General features: G+C 50.9%; 2 protein-coding genes across 4 annotated transcripts in view; one reads left to right on the top strand and one right to left on the bottom strand.

Annotated features, from left to right (window-relative positions):
- The window catches only part of KIF6 (kinesin family member 6), a 381,700-nt gene extending 367,344 nt beyond the window's left edge, over positions 1-14,356 (top strand). For 2 of the 3 annotated variants that reach the window (XM_050787598.1, XM_050787601.1), the window contains 4 exons: positions 4,315-4,365; positions 5,176-5,265; positions 7,148-7,254; positions 13,962-14,356. In XM_050787598.1, coding sequence (XP_050643555.1) covers positions 4,315-4,365; positions 5,176-5,265; positions 7,148-7,254; positions 13,962-13,978 — 265 coding nt within the window. In that variant the 3' untranslated portion in view covers positions 13,979-14,356. The remainder of the gene's footprint in view (positions 1-4,314; positions 4,366-5,175; positions 5,266-7,147; positions 7,255-13,961) is intronic. The other variant, XM_050787599.1, reaches the window with a different exon arrangement.
- DAAM2 (dishevelled associated activator of morphogenesis 2) overlaps positions 1-19,330 on the bottom strand; it is a 979,794-nt gene that overhangs the window by 540,671 nt on the left and 419,793 nt on the right. The window lies entirely within an intron of this gene.

Below are 19,330 nucleotides of genomic sequence, written 5' to 3'. Positions count from 1 at the left end.
CCCTAGAGGGCTGTTCAGCCCCATCCCCTGTGGTGGCTGCTGGCGTGCTGGTTGGATGCTCTGATTCCTGGGAAGAGATCACTGAGTGTCCTGAATGGTGTTTGTTAAAACACCTCAACTCCAGTGGCTGGCTGCCCCATATTTCCTCCTCTAACAGTTGTTGGAGTGCCAAGATTCGTGGATGGGATGGTCACACTAGGCAGGTGAGAGGAAAAGTAACCCCGCCAGAGATTGGAAAGGAAGAGCTCTAGGGGCTCCACCTCTGACAAAGAAATCCTTGTCACGTGCTTTAGATGCTGGTAGTAAAGGGCTCACAGAACTCTGCCAGGGTGAGGCGGGTAGGGAACCCTGTCTCAGGCTCTCAGGGCATCTCAGACATTCCCTGTGCACATCCCACTCGGAGGATTCGCTGTTGGTGCTCATACGTTCCCAAGGGAGACAGCCTTGGCCTGATGGTGGTAATATCCCCTTGCCTTCGTAGAGGGTCCTCATGGGCCAGGTGCAAATCACACGAGCAACGTCATGGTCCCTCACTTGACATGTGAAAAAACGCAGGCTCAGAGAGATGAAGTAGCTTGCCCAGGGTCACCAGCTAATCCGTGGTGGACTCAAACCCAGGCCTGTCTGAGTCGTGCACTCCCCGCATTCCTCACAGCAATTTTGTTTAGGATCAATGACTGCCTTTTAGGGACACATGTCCACTATGTTATCTACTAGGTGTTGGCACTTACCAGCCCACATTTTGTAATATTTTGTACAAGGTGCTTTCTTTATGTGCTTCCCACCACCAGAGCCTCCTGCCTGGGGTATCCGCTCTCCAATGTGTCCACACCGTCTGATTTTCGCAAGAGGCCATGATTTTTAAGGGGCAAAACTGTGTTGCCTTAAAAGGCCAACCTTCTAAGGTCTGGAAACCCAGAATTCCCTGTGACTGGCCCTCACCATTTCAGCTGAGAAATCCTGAGTTCAGCCTCCCCATTCTGCAAATGAGGACACTGAGGCCCTAAAAGGGAATGAGATGCTTTGACTCTGTAGTTAATAACGTAAAGAGCCACAGATTAGGCCAGGCACGGTGGCTTATGCCTGTAATCCCAGCACTTTGGGAGGCCAAGGCGGGTGGATCACGAGGTCAGGAGTTCGAGACTAGCCTTGGCCAATATGGTGAAATCTCATCCCTACTAAAAATACAAAAATTAGCCAGCCATGGTGGTGCACACCTGTCATCCCAGCTACTCAGGAGGCTGAGGCAAGAGAATCGCTTGAACCCGGGAGGTGGAGGTTGTAGTGAGCTGAGATCGCACCACTGCACTCCAGCCTGGAGACAGAGCGAGACTCCGTCTCAAAAAAAAAAGAGCCACAGATTAAACCTAGACCTTCACACTCCATGGCGAGTGCCTTTTCTTCCTTCTGCCCACTGCTCCCCCTGCCCTCTCCCTGCCTCCTTCCCTCCTCCACTCCCCTCTTCTCCCATCTCTCCCTCCATTGTCGGCTCTGCCTGTCCCTATTCCTATCTTACATCCCCCTTCTCCTTTTCTTCGTCCTCTCTGCTTCATTCCCTTTGTCATGCTCCCTTGCAGCCAGGGCTGCCTCTTTACTGCTTATTTGTTGATCCATCCCACTGCCAGCCTTTATCTGCTGGCATCTCTGAGAGAGTCCACAGTGGAATAGGTCTAAGGAGTAGCCCCTGGACAAGGCCTCCAGGGACCGTCTGCTGTGCCACCCATCAGAATAGTGCTCCTTCCACCTTGTCTTGGCCTTGGGCATTCCTGGACATTCCTTAGGTATTCCAACTTAAGATGCTCCCTGGATGTGCTTGCCTAGAGACCCTTAACCCTGCAGTCAAGAACCTTGGACTTCAAAGGCATGTGTCACGTCATTATTGACCTCCTCCAACGAGTTCCCTTTATTGAGATTTGAATAGCATGAATCCCAGTCATGGCCCCTTCGAGCAGCACACCCTTGGACAAGCCAGCTCCCCACTTTGGGATTCCCTTGCCCCATCTGTAAGATGTGCAAAGGTCCCTCCGACACGGTCACTCTGTGAGCAGATAAACGTTCCAGTGCCCGGTCAGAGCCGCGAGGTGAGACAGCGAGGGCCCAGCGGCAGTTGCTGCCTGAGCTCCAGAACGGCTGTTCCTGTGGAACTGCCGCAGGCGGGGAACTGGGCGGCGGGACGCTGGTCCTCTGCTCATCGGGTTCTGAAAGAAACCTGATTCATCACTTCCCCAGGGATGCTCAGGCCCTGGAAGCTGATCCCACTAAACACTCTGATTGGCAACCCAGGAGGCCTAATTATTATTAATATGGCTTATTAATCCTTTTTAAGAAAGATAATTCATTCTGATGGCTGGTATGTTCTCTCTCCAGAGGGACGTCAACATGAGAAATTAAATCAGTGTCAAAGGCTGGTTGGGCAAAGGGCGAGGGCAGAGGTCATTTATGGCACCATCCCCAGAATTACAGAAACCAAGCTGTGGCATCCAAGAACAGGACGCTTGAGCAGCTTACGGGTTTGAAGAGTCATTTCCCTCGGGAGCCCCCAGCCTTCCATTCCACTGCCCTCCTGCATGAGCTGTTGAGGCAACAGGCAGGGCAGCTGGGCCTCCTCAAAGGGTACCGGATGGCCCCACTGGCCACGGTGTGATCGTGCCCTCTACCCTGCCCCATCCATCTCTCCATCCTCTTCCACCCCCTCCCAGCTTTCAATAGTTTGGCACCTGTGAACTCTCCCTGGAACCTGAGCCATGGCTCCACTGGGAAGCCATTGAGTGAATGAGCCATTTTTGTGCCAGTGCCTTGGTCTTGCAAATTTGCTACAGCTTCCAAACTGACCTTGACCCGTTGTAATGAAAGCACTTGCAGGATGGAAAGCCCTTTCTCCTTCCCTTCTCCAGGCTGCACCAGGAACCACTCTGCAGGAGCCTTGAGAATTGGTCACTGTTCTCTAAAGAAAAGCGTGCAGAGCTTGCCACCTTGTGGCTACCTCTGGTCCTGCAGCAGTCCTCACTAGACCCAGCACAGAGATTTCTGCTCTGCCACCATGAAGAGCACCTGGTGGAAAGTCTCTCCACTGCTAGGAAATGGACACTGGTGGGTGAGGGGGGCTTCCCCAGGCTCCGATGTCTTTTCCTGCTTGTTTGACCACAGTCGTGACCTATGGAAGCAGCCTTGCCATTGGCTGAGATCGGAAGGCGGAAGGCCAGAGCCGGGGAAGGGGCCATGAGACCCGCGGTTTGTCAGGTCTGTGGAGTACCTTGCACAGAAGATGCAGACTCCGCGGAGCCGGCTCACCTGTCTCTAACCCTAGCCTGCCTCTCAGCCCCAGTGTCCCCAGAGTTTAAAAGGAGGGTTGTACCCAGGTGACTTCTTAGGCCTCTTCCAGCTCTGACATTGTCTCCAGGCAGGAAGCGAGGAAGATCTCCTTACAGCACAGCTTAGAGTAGGGACCTTGTCACCACAGGCATGTGGAATACACTGGCCTCCAACCAGCCGTGTCCACCTGCCTCTTCACCTCCCAAGAGGAGCTTCTGGGTTCCACCGCACTGGGCCGGGAATCCGAGGCAAGGCGCACATGTCAGCGGCCTAGGTGAACAGGCACAGCTGCATCTAGTGCGCTGTTGGATCTGACTTCTCACTCAGAGAGCATGAAGCTGGGTCCCAGGGGCAGGCAGCGTGGTCAGGGTAGGCCAGTGTGTGTTCCCAGAATGCCATAGAGTCAAGCCCAGTTGGAAGGCATGGTGGCTGAGAGCACAGGTTCTGGAGCCTCAAAGAATCCTGAGTAGCTCCAAATTCTGCCACTTACCAGCTGGATAACTTTTAGAATTTCTTTAATCTCTCTAAGCCTGTTTTCTCATGTATAAAATGGAGATGATGACATCCACCTCTTAGGTCATTGAGAGGATTAAATGGCATGATGTTTGCAGAGCACTTTCACAGAGCCTGGCATGTCTATCAATAACAGTTGTGGCCATCGTTTGTTCAGCTTCTACAACCAACAGATGCATGCCCTAACAATGAAAATTACTGTGTAGTCCAGGCACAGTGACTCACGCCTGTAATCCCAGCAGTTTGGGAGGCCAAGGTGGGCGGATCACCTGAGGTCAGGATATCACGTCATTGAACTCCAGCTTGGGCAACAAGAGTGAAACTCCATCTCAAAAAAAAAAAAAAGAAAGAAAGAAAGAAAGAAAGAAAGAAAATTACTGTGTAAACCATCCAAGACAGGATTCTTGGCTCTTGTCTTAGTCTGCTCAGGCATTATAACAAAATACTATAGAACGAGTGGCTCAAACAACAAATGTTTATTTTTCACAGTTCTGGAGGCTGGGAAGTCCAAGGTCAAGGCACTGGCAGATTCGATGTCTGGTGAGGACCCCCTTCCTCGTTCATAGACAGCTGTCTTCTCGATGCATTCTCACATGGTGGTAGGGGCCAGGGAGCTCTCTGATGCCCCTTTTATAAGGACTCTAATCCCATTCACGAGAGTTCTGCCTTCATGACCTAATCACCTCCCAAAGGCCCCACCTGTACTACCATTACATTGGAGATTTGGTTCAACACCTGACTTTTCAGGGACACAAACCTCCAGTCCATAGCACAGCAGATTCAGTTCCTGCTGAGGGCCTCCTTCCTCACTTGCTGGCACCTCCTTCTTGCTGTGTGCTGTCTCTCCCAGCACTTTGGGAGACCAAGGTGGGTGGATCACTTGAGGTCAGGAGTTCAAGACCAGTCTGGCCAACATGGTGAAACCCCATCTTTACTAAAAATACAAACAATTAGCCGGGTGTGGTGGTGCACGCTTGTAATCCCAGCTACTCAGGAGGCTTAGGCAGAAGAATTGCTTGAACCCGGAGGTGGAAGTTGCAGTGAGCCAAGAGAGACACACAGAGAGAGAGAGAGAGAGAGAGAGAGAGAGAGAGAGCATGCACTGTAGTTTCTCATCCTCTTCTTATACCTATAAGGACACTAATCCCAGTGCAGGGGCCCCACCCTCAGGACCTCATCTAAATCTAATCACCTCCCAAAGGCCCCCCATCACACTGGGAATTAGCGTGTCAACATATGGATTTTGAGAGGACGCATTCAGTCCATAACAGCTCCTAGATACAAACCCTGAATTTATCTTCTATAAATTTGCCCCCATTCCTTTTGCTTTTGTTGGTTTGTGTTTTGCAGTGATGTGAATGCCAGGAAAATCCTGCCCTCGCCTTGCCCCAGTCCACACAGCCAGAAACAGAGCAGCACCAGCACCCCACTGGAAGACAGGTCTGTGGTCTTCTCCTTTAATGCCTGTGACAGCCCCTGCAGTGGGCGGAATGGGCCTCCATCTCCAATCTACTCCCTGAAAAAGCCCCTCGTCTAGTAGCCACACAGACAGAGCCCAGGTCTGGCCTCTGCCCTGGCCCTCTGGGAATTCCCTGGAATCTCTCACACAGGCCAACTCAAAGCGGGGAGGTTTTCTCCCACAGTCACCAGGGCCCTGTGTGGGCAGAGTTGCTTCATATCTTCTTGTAAATAGATGTACCTGGGGGGCCAGAAAGCGAAAGAGCCAGCCCAGGGCAGCCCCACCACAGAGCAGAGCATGGAGCTGACAAGCCTGACCTCAAGACCCAGCAGCATTTGCTTCCAGGCTTAGCAGAGTTGATCAGCACCATGGGTGTCTGTATCCTCCAACTAGAATGGCTGCTCAGCCTCTCACCAGCTCAGCCACTGCCCTGCCTGCCTGGACTCTGCTTTAGCACTTCCAGCTGGGCTGCAGCTGGAAAGCCAACACCCAAAACTACCTGTGGGAATGGCCAGCCCCTTGTTACATACCATCCTTACTGCCTTCTAAGGAAGTGGCTACCGCCTCCTGCCGTGCAGAGGCACAGGGGTGAGGACAGACGGAAAGTTGGCAAGACCAGGCAAATGTACTGCTCTGAGTTTGCTGAAGGGGAATGCTATATGGAGAAGCTGGATGGAAAAGGGGATGGGGGAGGGCACACACAGCCCTCCCTTTCTAAGGAGATTGCCCCACAACACTTCTACTGACAAATCTCATTGGCCATCACCTGGCTACCTGGCCACACATCACAGCACAGGAGTCTGGGAAAGGTCGTTTTTTTTAGTTGTGGCAACTTAGCTAAATATGGTTCTGTTTTTAAGGAGAGACAGGAGAATAGTAATCTCTGCTTTGAGGTCAACTAGCTAAGTCACATGGGGAGTGGGGATGCTCTGAGGATACAATACTGAAGGATATGACATCTAAGCTGGGCGCAGAAGTTGACAGGCCCCAGGTTATGGGGTGCTGGTTTGGGTAAATCGGGGATGGGAGGACAGGAGGGGTGGTGGTGAGAGGATAGAGAAGGCAGTGAGAGAAAGCGCGGCCGCCATGTGACGGCTGGGGGAAGGGGAGTCCAGGGAGAGGAAGCATCAGAGCAAAGGTCCTGAGGTTGGATGCGGCTTGGTAAATGCAAGTCACTGAAAGAAGAGGGGGCAGCTGGAGCTACTGAATCGGGGTCATATGACACACAGCCTGGTGGGTCATGGGACAGAGTTTGAGTTTTATTCTATGAGTGGTGAAAAACCACTAAAGGGTCTGTATTAGTCTGTTTTCACACTGCTGATAAAGACATACCTGAGACTGGGCAATTTGTAAAGAGAAAAAGGCTTAATGGACTCATAGTTCATGTCGCTGGGGAGGCCTCACAATCATGGTGAAAGGCACGTCTTACATGGTGGCAGCCAAGGGAGAATGAGAGCCAAGTGAGAGGGGAAACCTCTTATGAAACCTTCAGATCTCATGAGACTTATTCACTACCACGAGAACAGTATAGGGGACGCCACCTCATGATTCAGTCATCTCCCACCAGGTCCCTCCCACAACACGTGGAAATTATGGGAACTACAGTTCAAGATGAGATGTGGGTGCAGACACAGCCAAACCATATCAGGGTCTATGGCAGGGAGTGACTTGACCCAATTTGCATGACAGAAGGCTTAGTGTGGCTGCCACACAGAGAAGGTAGGAGGGAGTGAGAAGCAGGCCAGCTGTGTCATGTAACTTTCTGGGTGAGATCAGTCACCAAAAATTGAAAAGCATTTTGGAAAGACAAGTGGTGAGTCCAGTTGTAAACTGCAGTAAAATGTGACACATGGTTGCCCCCAGCATCCCCAAGAGGCCAATGTCGTCCATCCCTCTCACCGGAGACAGCCAGACGGACTCGGACATCCTGGCCTTCATCAAAGCCAGACAGAGCATTCTGCAGAAGCAATGTAAGTTCACCTCCTTTGGTGGCTCCTCCAGGGCCACAGGTCACCAACACTTGTGGGGAGCACACAGTGAGGTGGGAGGGGAGTAGGGAGTTTCCTGCATGTTCCTGAAGCCACAGGACTGGCCTACCAGTCACTCACATGTGCCCAGCCTCCGATTCCTTCTTGAGAAAGCCTCAAGGGGCAGCATCAGAGACACCAAGACAGGCCCAAGTGAGTGGGCGGCCCAGGTGCTCCTGCCCCTCTTGGCAGAGCTTGCCCTCTGTCTCTTCCAGATCTTCAGCTCCTTTGTTCTCTGTCCCCAAAGTCAGCTGTCTCCTTCGCTCAGCCATCTACAAACAGGAAGGGGCTGAGCGATGTTTTGGTAACTCGTTGAACCCCTGGCTCGAAGACTCACTCCCCTCTCAGAGTGTGGTTCTTGCCAAAAAGCTGCAAGTGTAAACACTACTCGAAGGCCCAGGCCCGAGGACACGTAACAATCACAGAGGAAGTAAGTGTGGCGTGTCACACAACAGGAAGAGAAGAAGGCTCTTCTCGGCCTGCATCACTGCCCCCTCCACCCCCAGCCCCATCCTCTTGGCAGCTGCCCATCTCCCATCTGCGGTGGATGGGCCTTTTCTCTTTCTGCCTTCCATCCCCCACACACCCACAGGGCAAGCCCCAGGGCCCCTTACCCCAGGCCTGCATTTTGTCTTCGTCTCCTCCCCATAACCCAAAGGCTACTAGGCAGGCTTAACATTGCCTTCACATTGCCAGAAAGGCGCCCCCGCCGTGATGGTATCGGCCGGCAGATTGGATGTATAATGACTGATGCCTGCCCTGCGGGGCCTGCACTCAGCTTCTCCACCAACCGTGTGCAGTTTGGGCAGGAAGAGATTTGTGCATGGATGGAGCACCGCAGCTGAGAGCCGGCCTTGGTCCTGCTGTCCTCGCCTTGCTTGGCCGCCAGCCTGCTTCCTTACTATCCTCTCTTCACCACCAGGACCGGCAACCTCAGCACCACTATCAGGTCCTTTCTTAGGCCTGGGACAGCCCAGCTCTGCTGCGATCTTGTCTCATTCTCAGTTTCCTTGTCTAAAAAAGAAGACTGGATTCAGTGATCTCCAAGTCCCCATCTATGCCCCAAATACTCTGATGATATGTATCAGGCACTGAACAGTAATGAACAGCCAATCAGTCAGCAAACACTGTATGTGTTGGGTGCCTTCTTATGCCAGCTACTACTAGTGCTGGGGCTACAGCAGAGAACAAGACAGAGCCCAGCAGGTGAGAAACTGACATTCTAGGGGGAGGAAGGAGACAGACAATGAACACATCAACAAATAAGTAAGATCGTTTGAGGGGCTAATAAGTGCTATGAAATAACTAAGCTATGTAATGTGGTAGACAGTAACTGGGAAGACTGCTTTTAGCTGGGTAGGTTGGGGAGGCCTCACCTGAGAAGAGAACTTTAAACTGACAGCTGCATCATGAGAAGGGAGCAGGCACGCCACGTTCTGGGAATGCACAGTCCTAGCAGAGAGAGTGGAAAGCGAGAAGTCTGAAGGGAAAGCGTTTCTTGGCCACAAGGTGGGAAGGAGACCAGAGTGACTGGAGGGCAGGGAGCAAGAGCACAAGGACCAAGTCACACCAGCCTTAGGCACAGAGGAAAGAGATTTGGATTTTATTCTGGGTACAGTGGAAGCCCACTGAAGAATTTTAACCATGGAGTGATATGATGTGATTGATGCTTCAAAAAGCTCACTTTGTCATATGTAGTATAGATTGCAGGGGCCAAGGGCAGACCAGTTACCAGGCTACCATGAAAGTGCCAGCAAGGGATGATTGTGGCTTGGACTCACCAGTAGACTGAATGTGAGATGCAAGAGAAAGAGGAGAGTCAGGGCACCTCCTGGGCTTTTGATCTGAGAAGCTAAGAGAATGGCTAAATGATAAAGGCAGGGAAGCATGGCCATCAGAGGCAAGGATCTGGAGGGATGGAGAGTTCTGGCTACCCCGTTTGAAGTTTCAGATGATGTTTGACGTCTAAGAGGAGGTGACGAGTAGACAGGTGAGCATGAGTGGAGCTCAGAGAGAAAGTCTAAGCTAGAAAAAGAAATGGGCAAGTCGTCATGTCTGGATGGTGTCTGAAGCCACAGGACTGAGTACAGTGTCCTCTGAAGAGCAGAGATGGAGGCATTCAAATTGCTGAGAACAGCCCCCTGGGGCTTTCCAACAGTTGCAGAGAGAGAGAGGAAGCAGCGATGCTGAGAAGGCACTGCCAGGGTGCAAGGAGGAACAGCAGATGAGTGGGTATGGCCTCAGGCACAAGCTGGAGAAGCACAAGCTCCAAGGAGAGACGGGCCAGTAGAGTGTGGCAGGATGGAATGTGGACTGCAGGTCATTTTGCATGTCAGGGTGGTCATGGACAAGCGCTATGTAGCCAGGGGACTGGCGAGAGATGGAAGGGAAAGAGGCTGAGGCAGTGAGCAGATACAACTCCTCTAGGAGGTTGAGCATTGACAGGAGCAGAGAACTGGAGCTGGAGCTGAAGGGAAGCAGGAGCCCAGAGGGATGTTTCATGTGTTGTAAAGGGGTCCTGTGAAGACTTGCTCACGTGCTGAAACATGCAGAGGAGGGAAATTGAAGCTACAGTGGGAGAGGGGAGCAGAGCTGCAGGAAAAACTTCCTTGAGAAAGTAGAGGGGACGGTGTCCGGGGCACAAGTGGAGGAAGGCTTGGATATGCAGGAGATCCTTTGGAGCTGGGATATCCCTTCCCCTGTATCAAATCCATAGAAATCGACCATCATTCCTCCCCTCGAGAAGCCTACAAGCAAGCAATGTCTTTAATTTATGTTCACTAAGCTTTTGTACATATAAGAGAGATGTGATCATCTGTCTCCAAACATAAGAGGCAGAAGTCCGGGTCCCTGTCAGAGCGGGGTCCTCCTGCTAACACTGTCCCCAGGCAGTGCAGAGAGCTGGATTGAAGGGCAGGCACTTGTATTAAAATATATACGGCAAATTACCATTTGTAAATGTTTTCATTTTTTATTGTTTCATTTGATGCTCTTAATGCTCCTGTAAGGCATGCAGGGCCAAGATTATGATCCCCTATTGACAGGTGAGGAAACTGAGGCACACAGCGATTGAATCACTTCCCCAAGGTTACACAGCTGATAAATGGCAGAGCCAGCATAACCCAGGTTTTCTGCTCTCTCCCCACTGGGCCACACTGTCTTGAAAAGCTGCAACTACCAAGATGTGCCCACCCTGCTGTCAGGAGTTCTCTCAGCCTCAGGAACAGGAACCAGCATTGACAGGAGGGGAGTGACCGCAGCCTTTACCCACCCTGCAGCTGTGGCGCTTTGCTCTCCAAACAACAGCAGCCTGGAAGTAATTCATCAAAGCAAACAAAACTTCCACGGCTCAATTTTTATTCCGAAAGGAAGAATATTCATTCTGGCTTTTCAGTGACAGGGCCACAAAGGAAGCCAAAGACAGGTTGACACCGGGTCCCTCTGCCACCAGGTCCCAAAGGGCCAGCAGGCGTGACCTCTCAGGACATACAGCAGATGGTTCTGGTCCCACCATGCGGCACTTAATATGCAGCCCACTTATCAGGGCACCCAGGCAAACACACAGGCCGGGGCCCAGGCACCTTCTCAGCCAAAGCAAACACCTCCGTCTCCCTGCCTGGGCTCTCGAATCTTAATTTAGCACACAGCGCTGCCGTGGTTACTTCAGGAGTGCTCATTAAGGGGAATTTGTGACTGTCAGCCCGGGAGCAGGAGCCCAGAGAGGGCAATTTAACATAAGCCTCGCCAGCTCTTAGGCTTCACCAAGGGCCAGGATGGATCTACTTGATTTAGGATGCGTGGAACAGCATGGAAAGTTTAAATCCCTGCCAGGGGCACGTGTGGACAGGTATATAACCCCCGTAAGGGGCATCAGTCATCCATGGAGTCAACTCTGCCGTTTCCAACTGCCAAGGACAGTTTTTACACTGAGGAAATGAGGTTAACCCCTTTCTAGAGGGCCTTTTTGTTTTTAATCTTGCTTAATCGCTGAGTTTGGAAGTATTCCCATCTGGAAAGGAACCGTGGTGTGACCGCCATAACCATGAGTCTGTCTTCTCCAAGAGGTGTTAGGAAGAGGTCCTGCCTCTCCCAGCCCTCCAGCCCACTGGGAGAAACCCTCCAGCTCTCTTCTGTGTTCAAAAAACCTCCCAGGGAAAGAGAAAGAGCCCCGAACTGGGAGGGAAAAGGCGGAAATTCCCAGGCCATCTCCACTCTGCGTGACACTGGGCAGGTCACCTCCCCAAGCCTCCCTCTCACTGTCTGTATTGTACAGATTCCTCCCTTGCCCAGGCTCTGATTCTCCCCCAGATAATATCCGTTAAAGTCCCTCATCAACGCCCAAGCACCAAGGAATTGTTAGCAGGGAAGTGGCCTCTGTGGTGAGAGCTGGCCCAACACCATGAGGTGTGATTTTTTTTTTAATGGTGTATCTGTAGCATGCCCTCCATTCTGGGAACCCACAGTAATCAAAATCCCAATATAGACAGAGCTTCATCACTTAAGTGGGGTCCATAAAGTGAATGAGCTGTAAATGGTGCCTTTTGTGTTGAGGTCTGTGCATGTAAGGAACTATGTCTTGGAGCAGAGCGTGTTCTCAGCCCTATTCTGTAGCATTTCTTCCTAGGCCCCCCCCCACCCAGCCCTGTCATTACTGCATGAAAGTGTGTGAGGGGCTCAGAGATCATCCGGGTGGGAGATGGCTCAGACTCCATGCTCCTTACCACCGGCAGCGTTCACTGGCCCAGGCTGCATTTCAACAGTGCAGCAGAAACATCAGACCCCAGATCTCATCAGCAGCCACGTGCCCACAGGCCCCCAGCTCTTGCCCTGCCAGTCCTTGTACTAGAGAGACAAAAGCAGCGAGTTTCAGCCCTGGCCATGCCTCATAACCACCTGGACCCACCCCAGCGATCCTGACTTAATGGTTCTGGGCTGTGGTCTGGGCACCAGGATTTCTAGAGATTCTCCAGAGATTTCCATTGTGTAGCAGAGCTGGGAACCACAAGTCCAGAGTGACAGGAACACATGACCATCATAGGCTCTGGTGTACCTTGTCTTCTTACTTCCCATTCTAGGATTCAATTAGGACAGGTCGGAATGTCTTAAAAATAAGGACGACATTTGTTTAATTAAACAGCAAGGCCAGCCAGAGGTCTTGCACACAGAATTAGAACCGAAGGACCAAGGCCTCACAGCCGTGAATTATTTCCAATCTCTTCCTCCGCACTAGCTGGACATTCAATGTATCACCAAGAATTACCCATTCTTCCTCAGCAATATCAAGCCAACCAAGCCCACACTCGTCACCCACCACCAGGTTCCTGTGGCCACACCTGGAGGGCTGCAGCTGCCTGCTCACCTGTTCCCTGACCAGCTTCACCCCTCAGTCTCTCTGTCCACTGCAATTCTTTTAAACATTGTATTTATTACTTCATCCAAGAATCTCAGAAATTCTCTCTTGCTCTTATTAAATTAGCCAAACTTTAAGCAAAATAACTGCATATCACTCTTACCAGTTCTTCTCACCCTTTAATGTGCTAGTGAATCGACAGGTTTTGTCAAACTGTAGATTCTGATCCAGCAAGTCCAGGGTGGACCATGTCTTAGACTCTGCCTTTCTTAACAAGCTCCCTGGAGATGCCAGCACTGTTGGTCCAGGGACCACACTTTGTGGAGCGAGAAGCCACCTTGCTTTTTCCAGGTATCTCATCTGCTCTAGCAAAGAGAAATGTGAGGCCCAGAGAACTGACATGACTTGCCCAAAGTCACACCATGGGTTGAGTCCTGGCTAGAACTCAAGGGCCCTGGTTCTCAATGCAGAGAACCCTCTCCATGCCCAGCCATGGGACGTGACAGGATAGGGGCCACGTGGTCAGGAGGAGCCATCCTGGAATATAATTAATATCTGGAGCAAAAAGCAAAGAGAGAATCTCTCTGGGGGTTAGGTAGGAGCATCAGTGAAAACTGTGGGGTTGTCCGGGTGTGGTGGCTCACACTTGTAATTCCAGCACTTTGGGAAGCCAAGGTGGATGGATCACTTGAGCTCAGGAGTTTGAGACCAGCCTGGACAACATGGTGAAACCCCGTCTCTAGTAAAAATACAAAAATTAGCCCAACGTGATGGTGGGTGCCTGTAATTCCAGATACTTGGGAGGCTGAGGCGGGAGAATCACTTGAACCCGGGAGGCAGAGGTTGCAGTGAGCTGAGATTGTGCCACTGCACTCCAGCCTGGGTAACAGAGCAAGACTCTGTCAAGAAACAAGGAAAGAAGGAAGGGAGGGAGGGAGGGAGGGAGGGAGGGAGGGAGGGAGGGAGGGAGGGAAAAGAAAAGATAAGACTCCAGCTTAGGTGACAGAGTGAGACTCTGTCTGAAAAAAAAAAAAAAAAAAGAAGGAAAGAAAAGAAAACCGTAGGGTAGGAAAACAGGTGTCAGTCTCAGCCTAGGGAGGTGGAGCTTCTGCAAAGGACAAAGGGGACCTCTTCCTTCAGAGCTTGGGGTATAAATGCAGCTCCTGGGAGGCAAGACACAGATGCAGTGCCCAAGACCCAGGGGCAGTGGCCAGTGGCCTCCCCTCCTCCCGATTCAATCCTGGGAAAAGTCAGTGTCGGCATGCACAGCCTAACCAAAAGCATCCTGTCTCCCTTTCAGGTTTGGGAAGCAATTGAATTTCCAGGAAGTGTCCAGCCATGCATTATGCCCGCAAGAATGAAGTACAGATGAAGGCAGCGCCCCTCACTTGCCCTGGCTTCAGAAGTGAACTATGGGCTGCTGGGAGCACCTAGTGACTTTGATTCCCATGGAGGGGGACTGTGTTTCTTTAAGGATGCTGTCCTGGAGGCCACCAAGACGCTGGCCAGGGCTGACCATGACATCCGTCCTGTGGTTGCTGGAGCTGCTGGCAGGGCCAGGCAATGCCAGAGTGCTGGGGCAGGGTGAGAGCTTCAGCTCACTGTTGCAGTGATGTTTCGTGTAGATCATTATAAACTTCTGAGAATATGAAATACACCATCATAGTATAATGTCAGAGGAAGCTCACACCAATGGAATGTGGGGGGAATATTTTTATTTTTAGCAGTTTGCCAGCTCTCTCCCTTGGCCCATGCTCTGGTTTAGAAGCCCAGAAATGGCCATGACAGGTCCAGGCAGGATGTCCCAGCCACAGGCAAGGCAGTGGAATGCAGGGCATCCTGAAGGCCAATCCTGATCCCCAGACCATATCTTTCACCATCAGCCTCTTGGCCAGGATGACCTGGAGGCAGTGCCTGAACAGCTGTGTCTCCAGGGAGCCATCTGCCCTGCAGGGTCTAAGGACATCAGAGCACCCAGAGAACAGCAGGCAGCTCCCGGGGGCTCTGCTGAGGGCTCGAGAGAGGGCAGTGTGTGTACCTTGGACCTCACAACCTTCACCCAGCCACTTGGGGCCTTGCAGGATTTGGGCCAATACTTCCCGCTTCCACAGGGAAAAACATAGCTGCCTGGGGGTCTTGTCTCCATGGACCCTTTCCATGACAGATCCGAGGGAAGGCGGGCAGCCCTCAAGGAGGTGCTTGAAGAACTGCCCCCTGGGCCAGGGGGTTCCAACCCAGCTGCAGCCAGGGAGGGGCCGCGGAGGGTGAGCAGGAGCGGCACCTGAAAATGAAGCTAACTGCATAAAACTGCTTGTCCACTGCTCCTGGTGTCTGTGTCCTATAAATATAGGACCTGGTGATCCTGGAGGGGGACAGAGAGGTAATATAGTATCATTGGCTTGATTTTCTTTTTCCTTTTTTAGGATTGGGTAACAGGATCATGCGAGAGGAGATAAAACCATTACATTTCTAAGCTAGGCAGGCCCATCGAGCTCCTCTAATCCACACCCCTGGTTTATACAGTTGGAAGAGCCGAGTGAAGGGGAGACTCGGCTTGCTGATCTATGCTAATTAGTGACAAATATCCCCTATTCAGGGGCTTCCCCTGACCACTCCATCTTGAGTCACCCCCTAGTTATCCCCTATCCCATTTTACCATTTTTTTCTCCATCACTATCTGACATATTATCCTTCTGAACTTACCTATTTTTGTAATACCTGCAGCCCCCCATAATACTAAGAGCTCCAATGCAACAGGGACCTGTTGGTCTTGCTCATTGCTGTGTCCCAAGCACAGAGTCACCGTTCAGTAAACAGTCCTTCAGTTCATGAGTAGATGAGCCAGAACCCAGATGTGTTTCTCAGGCTAGTGTCACTCTGACTTCCCCTGGCTCTCATTGAATCCCATCGGGACAGGGGCCAGCATCTCTGGTCCACTCCTTGCCCTCACAGTTCAGTGGAACATAGTAAATCCTCTGTAAAGTCTGTAGAACCAGAGGAAGACCAAATTCTATTCTAGAAGGCTCCCCAAGAGTCCATGGAACACACATGTAAATGCACACACACACACACACACACACACACACACACACACACATTCTCTCTCTCTCTCTCAGGAGCCCCGAAGATGGCATGGCATTTGCCCCTGTGTAGCAGCAGCAGTATTCTTGGCATGCCTTAGTGCCCTCAGTCCTCTAGAGCTGGGTACAGTCCACTGACTTTTTAATTTTCTTTTATTTATTTTTTGAGATAGGGGCCTCACTCTGTCAGCCAGGCTGGGGTGCAGTGGTGCAACCATAGCTCACTGTAGCTTTCAACTCCTGGGCTCAAGTGATCCTCTCACCTTTGGAGTCCCAAACTCCAAAGTTTCTGGGACTATAGGCATGCCCCACCACACTTAGCTCATTTTAAATTTTTTGTAGAGACAGGGTCTCACTATGTGGCTCAGGCTAGTCTCAAATTCCTGGCCTCAAGCGATCCTCCTGCCTTGGCCTCCCAAAGTGCTGGGATTGCAGGCATGAGCCACCATACCCTGCCAGAGTCTTCTGACATTAGATCTCCCACTGAGACATCATCCCCTGGATCCAAAGGCCTTATTGACAGAGATGCGTGGCATGGCCCCAGCGGGGTGTGAGCCAGCCTCCTGGAGCAATCACTAAGACAGGAAAGGAAATGAAGACAGAAAAATGCACTACCTCGGATCTGGGGCCACTGGTGTCCAGACCATATGCAAAGTGTGTGCAGCAACTGACCAAGGAGCCTTTTGCTCCGAACATCCCCTCCCAATGGAAACACGTGCTTGAGGGCAGTGCACCTTCCCAAAGTTCACTGGCCTCTGCAAATGGGAGAAATTGATTCAATGTTTTGAAGACTTTCCAGCAATCCACCTGAGCTCAGTGGAGCCATGGATGACAAGAAGTATCTGAGTTCACTCTAGGCCAAAATGTAGAGTTTTCAAAAACATTTTCTGGAAAGCAGCCTAGCCAGTGACTCCAGCCCAGTCCCTGCTAGAATTCAACTGGCTCTACCAATCCCTTGACAGGAAGTGGGGTGGAAGGAGGTTGGAGGAGGGAGGTTAAAATGTAGCTTGCTCAGATCTTGCTAAAAAGGATTTTTAGAAAGCAGATAGAGAAACTGTGGTATACTGAATATGTTGTTTTAATTCTTCACCACCAGAATAGAACTACACATCCAAAGCTTGGTCATGGCCCACTTTGACTAATGTGAGGTTGGCAAACGTGATGCAGGCAGAGGCCTGAATTGTGCTCGCATGGTTTAGCTTGCCTCTTGCTCCGGTGATCTCTCTTAGGATGAACATGCCCTGGGTAGCTGCTGCCCTTTCAGCCTGGAACATCCAGAGAGCAGACCTGAGCCCAGTCTACAGCCTGGAGAAGAGCTTCCCAGGCAAGCCCAGCCCAGATCAGCTGAACTATGGCTCACCCAAAGACCTATTAGTATGAGAATATATGCTGCTTGTCATAAACCACTGAGGTTTAGAGTGGTTTGTTATAGCATTAATTGTAGCAATAGCAGACTGGCACAGAAATTGCAACCCAGAGACAGTACATGACTAGATCTAGGATTTATCAGTCCAGAGTTCATTGTCTCACCATACAGCCTGTGGAAAGGCACTGAAAGCATCCTGTATATCGAAAAGCAGGACCGCCACCTACAGCCATGATGAAGCAACAAGGACTTGATTTACCCTCCTGCTTTAAATGACTAAAAATGAGACAAAATCCTTTATACAAAGCAATGGTTTTCAGCCATTGGAAAACAAGCAATATAGGGTATGACTGATCCCCGAGAGAAGGGAAACAAGTGAGGGGGGCCCTATGATTGTTCCAACTTACTGCCTGCAGTGAGTTTTCAGGCTGCAGCCCAGGAAGGGGGAATCAGGTAGAGCCCAGTGGTTTGCCTGAGTTGAGGAAATGGAACTGGGAATCCAGGGAGGACAAAGTGGCTTAAATTTGCAAGGCAGAATCCCAGGGATGAGAGAGAGAGAAGGAGAGAGAGAGAGGAGAAAAAAGAGAGAGAAAGAGAGAGCATGCTCTGGAGATATTCAGAGGGTTACCCTTGAGTCTTCAGCTAACTACTGATCAACATCTTCATGTGAGGAAATTACCCAAGGCAGGGGAAAGAACCACCAGGAAGGAACAGGTGGAATAATTTCCCGAGATAACACTGGGTTGGGAAGAGTTCATGTTTCCAACGGCCAGAGTGGAGACACCTCCTCCCAAAACGGTCATTGTATAGAGACACAGAAGGTACTGCCTCAGAAGTGGGGCCAAATTAGTCCTAGATGATAGATTGCTCTGATCCCACCTAACGAAGCTTAAAAAGCCAGCCCCAAAGGAGTCAAATTGTTTCCAGTAAGTTTCCAAGTAACTTCACCGAGTCCCAAAACAAAGCTCGAAAATATCTAAAGGAATATGAAAAACAAACCAAAAAGAAACCAGCATCCAACAATATAGAATCCACAATGTCGGCCGGGCGTGGTGGCTCAAGCCTGTAATCCCAGCACTTTGGGAGGCCAAGACGGGCGGATCACGGGGTCAGGAGATCAAGACCATCCTAGCTAACACGGTGAAACCCCGTCTCTACTAAAAAAATACAAAAAACTAGCCAGGCGAGGTGGCAGGCGCCTGTAGTCCCAGCTACTCGGGAGGCTGAGGCAGGAGAATGGCATAAACCCGGGAGGCAGAGCTTGCAGTGAGCTGAGATCCGGCCACTGCACTCCAGCCCCGGTGACAGAGCGAGACTCCGTCTCAAACAAACAAAAAAAAAAGAATCCACAATGTCTGGTGTTCATTAAAAAATAGGCATGCAAAGAAGCAGGAAAATATGGGCCATCAGAGGAGAAGAACAATCAATAGAAATAGAGGCCAGGTGTGGTGGCTCACGCCTGTAATCTCAGCACTTTAGGAGGCCAAGGCAGGAGGATCACCTGAGGTCAGGAGTTTAAGACCAGCCTATTCAACATGGTGAAACCCCATCTCTACTAAAAAATACAAAAAGTAGCCGGGCATGGTGGTGCATGCCTGTAATCCCAGCTACTCGGAGGCTGAGGCAGGAGAATCGCTTGAGCCTGGGAGGCAGAGTTTGCAGTGAGCCGAGATTGTGTCACTGCACTCCAGCTTGGGCAATAAGAGCGAAACTCTGTCTCAGAAAAAAAAAGAAAAGAAAAAAGAAATAGAAATAGCCCCAGGCATGGTACAGTTGATAGAGTAAATAGAAACATTTTTAAAATGCAATGGGTGTGTGTTTCAAATCTAGGCAGAAAAATGCTCCTTGTAATTCCTTAAACATAAACATGGCTCATTCATCTGGTCATTGTTTTGACAAGGATGTGCCATCCATTGTGCTAAGTTCTGAGGATTCAGAGGTGACGGAGTCAGAGGTGACAGAGACAGAGAAAGTGCCAGCATTCTTGGAACCTACATTCTAATGAAGGAGAGGGACAAGCTAGGCATGGTGGCTCACGCCTGTAATCCCAACACTTTGGGAGACTGAGGCGGGTGGATCATGAGGTCAGGAGTTCAAGACCAACCTGGCCAACATGGCGAAACCCCGTCTCTAGTAAAAATACAAAAATTAGCTGGATGTGGTGGTGCACACCTGTAATCCCAGCTACTCTGGAGGCTGAGGCAGGAGATTCGCTTGAACCCA

Source organism: Macaca thibetana, chromosome 4, assembly GCF_024542745.1.
Source record: "Macaca thibetana thibetana isolate TM-01 chromosome 4, ASM2454274v1, whole genome shotgun sequence".
Taxonomy (NCBI): Eukaryota; Metazoa; Chordata; class Mammalia; order Primates; family Cercopithecidae; genus Macaca; species Macaca thibetana.
This window is presented reverse-complemented; position numbering and strand designations above follow the sequence as displayed.